The sequence below is a fragment of the Tupaia chinensis genome, unplaced genomic scaffold, assembly GCF_000334495.1.
Source record: "Tupaia chinensis unplaced genomic scaffold, TupChi_1.0 Scaffold000668_1, whole genome shotgun sequence".
Lineage (NCBI taxonomy): Eukaryota > Metazoa > Chordata > Mammalia > Scandentia > Tupaiidae > Tupaia > Tupaia belangeri.
The window spans coordinates 195,860-204,473 of record NW_006160190.1 but is presented as its reverse complement, the minus strand read 5'-3'; the positions used below and the strand labels follow the sequence as shown (position 1 = coordinate 204,473).

Genomic DNA, 8,614 nt, shown 5'->3' with positions numbered 1-8,614 from the left:
GGCCGAGGACTGCGCGGGTGGAGAGGGCCGGGGGCCGGGGGCAAGGGGCGCGGCCGAGGCTCAGGCGCCCCCTCTTCTGCCCCACCCAGACTCGGCCCCGCTTGCGTCCAAGTCCAAGGTGTCACCGCTGCTGTCGGAGGGGGATCCGGTTTTCTCACCGCTCTGAACCCCACCGCGCTGGGGGTGGGGCTGGGCCCTGGGGTGTGCATAGTTTTGTAATTTGGGGAGGGAGGACAATAAAGGAGGCGGTTGAGCCCGCAGCCTGTGCTGTGTCTGGGTCCCTAGCCCCTCCATGCGCAGTTGGCCAGAGCCTCGCAGTCCTGAGCTCACACCTTCGGAGGGGCACCTCCAGGGCTGCTCTGTCCCCTCCTAGTCCACCTGTGTCCCATCTTCCCTGTCACCTTGGCTCTAGGACCCAAGTCTCCCGCTCAGTGCTGCCCACCCTGCCCTAGGTGGGGAAGCCAGCATCCTGTCCTGTCCACTACTTCCAGAAGCCAGATAGGACGGGGTTTACCAGCTCTTATTTAGAAAGCCGGAGGAAGGGGCCGCAGCTGGCGTGGAGGTTAAGGTGCTGGGTCCCACGTGAATGACTGGTTCAGGCGCAGACCCAGCAACGTGAGAAACATGCCAGGCCCGTGTGCATGCATGGCCATCCCTCCCGGGGGCTGATCTCTCACTTTCTCTCTCTTAGCACATGCGCACTATAGCAAAACTATTAAAAAAAAAAAAAAGTCCCAGAGCAGCTGGCAGGTTGCCTGGTGGTTAGGGAAGGCAGATCCCAACCATATGTGGTTCATATCCTGACCCCAGCGGCTTGAAAAACACCAGATGGTTGTGCATGCCCCAAATCCCAACAAGACGGAGAAAGAGAAGGGGACTGCTTTGTGATCATGCCCCATGGGGGTGCACCTGCTGGCAATTAAAAAAGTCCCAAGAGTGTGAGGCTGGGCTGTGCTGGGAGGGGCTTCCTGAGAAAGTGCCCAGGCAGGCCTGGCTGGGCCCCCCCAGGTCCTGGGAGTGCAGTTCACAGGGAAGGAGGAGTGTCTGGTGCCATGGAAGGAACACAGCTGGGCAGTGTGGCAGACTGGGGCTCAGGCTTTATTTTCATCCTTGCTGCCCTCAGACCCTCAGGTGCCCTGCCCAGCTCTCAGGAGGTGGGTGGGTCAAGGCCAGGCCTGGGGAGACGGCCTGAGATCTCTCCTCAACCTGCCCTGTTTCCGGTCCTCTGACCACAAGGACCGCCCCTGTTCCCGTCCCGGGGAGTCAGAATGGGGTCCCAGCCCTTCCCCATTTCACTCCCATCTGCTGGTCAGCCTCACAGTCCCCAACCCAGGTCCTGACACCCTGTCTCTCTGTCCTTGGGTACCCACAGCAGCTGCTCCTGCCCTTCCCCCAGTCTGAACACCACCGGAAACCGGGTCCGTTGGGCTTGCACCCCTCCCCAGCCCAGGGTCTTCAGTGGCTGCCCACGGCCCGCTGGATGAAGACCCCATCTTCCCAGTAGCTCACCAGCCCCATCTTGAATTGCCCCACCCCCTCCAGGGTCCACTCCCTGTTCCCCTCCTCTTCCCCGTGGGAATGCAGACATCCTATGAGCGAGACCAAGCCCTCCTAGGCCCACCTCCCCTCGTCTCACTCCTTACTTCCTCTTCCCTCCTCCCTGCCCTCTTATCACTCTTCATCCTGGCATCAGTGGCCAAGATACCCGTCAGCCCCTGGCCAGGATCCTCAGGGTCAGGACCCTCAGGGGCTAAGCCTCTCATCACCCCTTGGTCTCCTTGTCCTCATGTCACTATCTTAACCCTCAGACCCCGGCATTGGAGCCACCCAGGGAGAGGAGCTGGGGCTCAAAGTCCTGCTACTGTGGCACCTCCCGGTGGGGTGGGGGACCACAGGCCCTTCAGCCTCTCCTGTGAGGAGGAGGATCCAGGTGCGGCCCCACTGGGGGCCTCGGCCGAGATGCTGGCCACATGGCTCAGGTGGCTGGCTGCTCTCCGCACCAGCCGTGTGGCCAGGCTGCCGTCAGGGACCCCGCCGGCTGAGCTGTGTCCACAGCCTTAGAGCCATGAGGCTGTGACCCTGGGGAAGACCCAACCTCCCTGCCCTTCACTTTCATCCATCCTTTTTTTTGGTGGCACTGGGGGTGGGGGAGGAGGGAACAGCACATGTGCCCAGCTATTTTTTTTTTTTTTTGATAGATTTTTGCTATAGGGTGTACGCACTTGCCACAGAGAGAAAGTGAGAAATCACTCCCCAGGAGGGGTGACAAGCCAGTCCCTTCTCCATTCTCCTCCTGAGATTTTGGGCACGCATGAACACGTGGCCAGCGTGAGTTTTAAGTCGTCAGGTCTGAGACTTTAATCCTAGTCGACTATATCCAGCGATATAATCGTTAAGTTGTCCGCTGGTCCCAGGCCCAAGCATTTTTTTTTCTTTTTTTCTTTGGAGAGGTTTTTGCTATAGGGCGCGTGCGCTCGCCAGACAGAGACATAGAAACAGAAAGCGAGAAATCACCCCCCAGGGAGGATGGCCACGCCGCAATCCCTTCTCCTCCATTCTCCTCTCGGGATCTTGGGCACGCACGCACATGCGCCCGGCATGAGTTTTAAGCCACCGGGTCCGGGACGCGAACCACGGTCGACTACGTGGGAGTCCAGCGACATAGCCATTACGCTAGCTGCTGGTTCCCCCAGGGCCTAGCATTTTTCAAGCTGCTGCCTCTGGGACTCCCGATGGAATCCAGCCACCTTATCCTCCACGCCACCCCAATGGGTGTCATGATGCTTGCCATTGGAGACGGAGAGGACCCAGCAAGGGCCCAGGCAGGCTCTGTGGCTCAGTGATTCTGTAATACGGTGCTCAAGAGAAGCTGAATCCCACATGGTGCCCACAGTTCAAATCCCCCTCCAGGTCAGCTTGAAATGTGCTGGACACACACACGGATGCCCAGGATCTGAAGGGCTGGAGGGTTGGAGGAAGGGGGCCAGGGCATGATCAGACCCCGTGGACTCTCCCTTGTCTCTCATGCACACACACATGCTGAATAATAATAATAAAAATGTAAGGGGGGCTGGAGGGAGCAATGTGTGAGCCACATGCCTCTGGCCTCAGTCCGTGGCTGCCTGGGACCCTCTCATGAACCCAGAGAGGATGGCCTGCAGTGGTGACAGCACTCCAATGACCGGCTCACCTGGGAAGGTCTCGGGTTCGTGTCTCCAGGTGTCCCTGTACACACGTGTGTGCCCATGATCCTGGCTGGCTGAGGCCAGGGGTGGATCGCGGCAGGAGAACCTGTTGGTGCCTGTGTCTATCCTTCTCGTGGAAGAAAAGAAAACCCTGGAGACAGGCCCATTTTGCAGACAGAGGTGAGGCTAGAAGCGCCCTGCCTCTAGCTAGGCTCAGTTACAAGTCATGGGGTGACTCCCCTGTTCCCATATTCCCAGGGCCCTGCCGCAGCCTCAGAGCTTCAACCCCAGCCCCTACCTCTCCCTCATCTCCCAGGAGAGCGCTATGTCCCCTGTCCCCCAGACCCTAGTCCGACTCCATCTTGCCAGGTGTTCCCTGCAGTCCAACTCCAGAGAGACCCAGAGCTGACGCCTTGGGCAAGGACCTGTCCCCCAGCCCCTCTTCTGCCTGTAAGAGCCGGCGGGGGCCCCGAGCTGGGCTGTCCTCAGCACTGTCCCCAACCATCTCGCTCCCCGGAAAGCCTTACTCCACCCCCCAGCCCGCTCCCCCATCCCCTTCTAGCTCTCACAGCCCCTGCCCTCTCTCTGGTTAAGCTATGACCCAGCAGAGGGTGGCCCCCTCCGATGTCCAGGACGGAGAACTGAGTCACTTTAGGTCCCGGTTCCACCCAGCAGGGGGCGCCCAAGAGTGTGAGACGGGAATCGCCTGTGCCGGTCTCGGTTGGAATCCCAGCCGGGCAGTGCTCTGGCCGAGCCGGAGAGGTTGGCCGGAGACTGCCGGCTCCCGTTGGACAGGCTGACGCTGCAGGCGGCTGCAGTCCAGGTGGTGCACATCCCTGGCCCCTGCTTGTGACCCCGGTCACGGCACTCCGACCCCGGGTTCCCACCTCCTCCGCGAGGCCCGGGACCCCAACATGGACACCCTGAGCGCTCAGCCCTCCCGGCCTCCCTGAGCTCCTGGCTCCTTTCCCTCGACGCCCCCAAACTCCCAGGCCCGCGCCACCACCATCCCGCAGTTCCAGGGCCGCACCCTAACGAAGTCCTGCTCCCCAAGGCGGACACCGGCCCCACTTTTCTGGCTTCCGGTCCTGCGGCTCTAGCTGGAGCCGTCTGTCCAGGTCCCAGGTCGCGCCGCGGGATTCCGATAGGGATCCGTCTCCGAGGTGTCACTCAGAGGAGAGGGGTCGTTCCCGCCCCCTGGTGGCCGTGCCTGAGCGTGCGCGCCACCCCCGCGGGGACTGCGGACCCGCCAGGCTGGAGGCTGGAACTTGTCTCACCGACCTCCAGGGAACTGGGCAGGGATCAGCTGTCACTGCGTCCTGCTTGCCTAGTCACAGCGCCTGCGGCATGTCCCTAGCCAGCACTCCCTTGTCCTTTCCATTCTTCTTCCTTTCCGAACCGCGGTCCTGAAGGCCCAGAGAGGACCCTGACCTCGTCATCCCTGCCCTCCCCGACCCCCAGAACTGTGGCTCAGGACAGGGACGCACAGGTGCAGAAGCGGCAGAGTGCTGACGTCGTCATTTCCCATTGAATTAGCAGCCAGGGTGGATAGAAACGGTGCTCAAGACAAAGGAGTCCTCCTCCCCGATTCTTCCCTTTTAAATAAGCTCGAGAGACAGCCAGATGGGTGCTGAAGGAGGCTAGATTTCACATGGCCAACCGCGTGGTTCGAGCCCCTGATCCGGCAACTTGAAAAACACACCAGCTGTGTGTGGGGCCACAGGAGGAGGAAAAATGGAGAAGCGATTGTAGCATGACCATCTCCCATGGACAGGGTGCTTTCTCCCTCTCCTGTCTCTCTAGTCAGCACACACACACTCCAGCAAAACTTTTTTTCTTTTTTTTGTTATAGGGCATGTGTGCCCGCCAGAGAAACAGGGAGAGACAGAGAGACATAAAGCGAAAGATTTCTGTCTATAGCAAACTAGAAAATTAAGTTCAAGAAAGCTCATCCTAGGGACAGCAGGTGGCATGGTGCTTAAGGTGCTGGACATTCTCACATGGCTGACCACAGTTCAAGTCCTGGACCTGGTAGTTTGCTTTCTCATTTCCCCTCTTTCTGTCTGTCTCTGTCAAATTAAAAAGAAAATTAATGAATAAATGAAATTTAATAATTTTTTTTTAAAAAAAAGCTCATCCTCTCTGTTCCCATCATCTGCGACCTTACCTTGTGGTCCACAGACCGGGTAGAGCAGCACAGCTGGGGCCTTGACTCGTCACCTAAGTCAGACTCTGTGCTGGGACAATACCTCAGGGTGACAGGGAGACGTGGTTTTTGATCAGTGCTCTTTTTTCCCCCCAGAGGTTGCTATAGGGCGCGTGCGCTCGCCAGAAAAGACAGAGAGACAGAAAGTGAGAAATCACCCCCCAGGGTGGATGGCCATGCCACAATCCCTTCTCTTCCATTCTCCTCTCGGGATCTAGGGCACGATTGCACACGCCCCTGGCATGCACTGGATCTGGGACTCGAACCATCAACGACTACATGGGAGTCCAGCGATGTAGCCATTACGCCAACTGCTGGTCCCACCAGTGCTCTTCTCATCTGAGTTGTCCATTAAAGCACAGGCCAGAGGTCTAAGACACTGGCTCACTCCGGCCACACCCCGACTGATCAAGTCAGATCCCGGGGGCCTGTCTGCCCTGTCTGTAAACTGCTCGGGAGACTCCAGTGTGTGCCAAACTGAGAATCAGGGCTCTGCACTCTGGTGGGTTGGTTGGTTTGTTCAGCTCCCGCGACAAGGTCACCCATCTTCCAGGCCCTGAGCCTTGTGGTCCGGGCCTTGTCTTTATCTGGCCGGGTCTCCACACCATGTCCGACTGCCTTCACCCATCTTGGTTCCCCACCCACGGTTCCTCCTGTCTTCACAACTTTCCACCTTGGGGAAACTGGGGTGCCCTCAGACCTCCCCACCCTCCATCCAGGGTCGAGGCCTTTGACACCCCAAACCTGAGCCCTCTGCTCTGGTGCCAGCCCCCCACAGTGGCTGTGGGACACCTGCCCCCTCCCCCTCCGTGTATGTGACAGGGAAGTCCTGCTCAGAGCTGGGAATCGGGTTGCGGGGAGGTGTTGAAATGAGGAAGGTGGATGAGGCAAGGCAGGCAGATGGGGCCTCACCCACCCATCAGCCCATGTCCTGGGCCTCCTGTCCTCCCCAGGGGTCTCCTGAGCTGAACACACCTCTTCCCCACCAAGGTCTCCCCTCCTGTGGCTTTCTGGCTCTGGCTGGATTTGGCCTCAGCTGGCTTCTCTGGAGGCAGGGGGTCACGGGAACCCAGTACTGAGTCCTCTCTGGAACCCAGGTGGTTGTTTCAAGGAGGCAGGACAACAGGGAGTCAAAGAACCAAGGAACGGGATGTAGCTCAGGACGTGGCATGCAGGACTGGAGCTCAGGGGGACAGAAGTGCCCAGCAGGATCTGAGTACAGGCTGGGGCCGTCCCCGCCTCCTTTCCTTCCTCTCTGCCCTCCCCACCTCACCAGCAGCCCCCACCCTGCACACTGGCCCGTGGAGCAGAAGCCACAGTGACTTCCTGAAGGCAGCAGCCCAGCCTCAGGTCCCTCTCGCCAGAGGCCCGACACCTGCCTGCAGACATGGTGAGTGGTGGGAAGCCAGGGGCATGGCAGGACACCGAAAGGCACGTGCCAAGAGGGAGCGTCAGGGCAGGGGAGCCGGGAGAGCAGCCCAGAGCAGGTCCCTGTAAAAGCCCTGAGGTGGGAAGCAGCCAGGCCAGGCCTCCAGGCCAGCTCCAGCTCTGCCAGGCCTGAGGCTCAGGCAGGGGCTGTGACCATTCAGGGGACAGGTGGGATGACCCAGGGCCTGGACAGCCCTGGATCACTGCGGTCTGGGCTTGTCCTTATCTGGCCAGGCCCCTACGCCATGTCCGACTGCCATCACCTCTCGGACTCAACTTGGTTTTCTTGCTATGGTTCCTCCTCTCTTCGCGACTTCCCACCTTGGGGAAACTGGGGTCCCCTCCGTCGTCCACCCCACGACCCTCTCTGCTCCACCCCTGCCCCCCGTCAGTATCAATGGCAACCTGGGAACAGGCCGCCGAGGTGAGGGCAGGGGCTTCCTGTGGGTGACAAAGTGGGTCATGCACCTGCTGCCCTTGTCCCTGCCCCCTCCCAGGCTCCCAAGTCATGACCTGCTGACCCTGATTTACCCAGCCCTGTGGTCACCGGCACCCACCTGGGCGAGGGCTTTAACCCAGGCAGTCCAGGCCATGGGTAGGAACCACGGCCTTACCCGGGGGCGCTCCTGATCCCTTGTTCTCTAGATGGGGAGAGCGAGGCCCAGACAGGGCCAAAGGCCCTTCTCCTCCCCCAGTCTCTGTGCCCCCAGGTGAAGTGGGCTTAGGGGCCTGAGGCAGGGTCTGTGAGAAGAGGCCATATCTGTCTGCGACTGTGACCGCCAGTGCTGGCCTGTCCCCTGGGGACGCACATGCCCAGTGGTGCCTAGGCCTGGGGGCACTGCCTACTGGTCCCAGTGGGCGCCATCAGCTGTGAGCACCCCTGACTGCCAGCTGGGGTGTCGGCGCCTTTGAGACCGACCCCATGCCCACTTCTTCTGCGGATCCGAGTCTCTCTCTGCAAACATCTGTGTGTGTCTGCGATGGTCAGACTGAAGGCATGCCTTTGTGGCCAAGTATTTACTGAGTACCTACTATGTGCCACACACTGGGAAAACAGCAATGCATGAGTCCGCTCTGCCATACAGGGCTGCCAGGGACCTGAGCAGGGGCGAGCAGAGGTGAGGAGGTAGTACGGAGAGGCATGGTACAAAACAGACCAAGTCAAGACACATTTAAAAGTAACAAACATTAAATCACACAGGTCGGGGAGGATGGGGAGCTCTGAGAAGGGGGAATCAGTTTAAATAGGGTGGTCTCAGAGAGGGATTTCTCACAAGGTAATGTTGGCTCGACACCTGCGGGAGGAAAAGGAGGGACTCGTGGTAGGAGACGCGTCCCTGGTGCAAAGGGCAAGGGAAACACCCTGACTTGGAAAGGTGGGTGCTTACACTTTGGAGGAGCGTAGAAGACGAAGTGGCTGGGTGGGAGAGGCCGGGGTGTTCATGAGACGTCAGCTCTTACGAGATGAGGAAGCACTGTCGTATTTCGAGCAAAGGGGCACAGACCGACTGGAGGCTTCCTCCAGCTGCCATGGGGGGAAGGAGCAGGGGTGGGGGCCAGGCGGCAGAGCAGGAAGGCTAAGCCCTGTACAGTGATCCAGGCAACAGGGGACAGTTCCTCTGGCAGGGTGACAGGGGTGTAGGCAGTGAGAAGTGGTTGGATTCCGGATGTATTTTGAAATTAGAACAGAAAGGACTGAGGACGTGGCGGGGGTGGGGGGGAGCAGCAGGTCGAGGATGATCCGAGGGCACCAGCTACTGGGGAGGGGCAACTGTGGGGGCCACAGGCTGGGGGG

At 59.7% G+C, this 8,614-nt stretch overlaps 2 protein-coding genes across 2 annotated transcripts in view; both read left to right on the top strand.

Annotated features, from left to right (window-relative positions):
• Nucleotides 1–277, top strand: part of ZNF414 (zinc finger protein 414) — a gene marked incomplete at its 5' end in the record, with an annotated part of 6,327 nt that extends 6,050 nt beyond the window's left edge. Inside the window, one exon of the mRNA XM_014592164.1 lies at nucleotides 24–277. Coding sequence (XP_014447650.1) covers nucleotides 24–166 — 143 coding nt within the window. The remainder of the gene's footprint in view (nucleotides 1–23) is intronic.
• Nucleotides 278–6,360: 6,083 nt separating this feature from the next.
• Nucleotides 6,361–8,614, top strand: part of PRAM1 (PML-RARA regulated adaptor molecule 1) — a 10,527-nt gene continuing 8,273 nt past the window's right edge. The window contains exon 1 of the mRNA XM_027776351.1: nucleotides 6,361–6,781. Coding sequence (XP_027632152.1) covers nucleotides 6,779–6,781 — 3 coding nt within the window. The 5' untranslated portion in view covers nucleotides 6,361–6,778. The remainder of the gene's footprint in view (nucleotides 6,782–8,614) is intronic.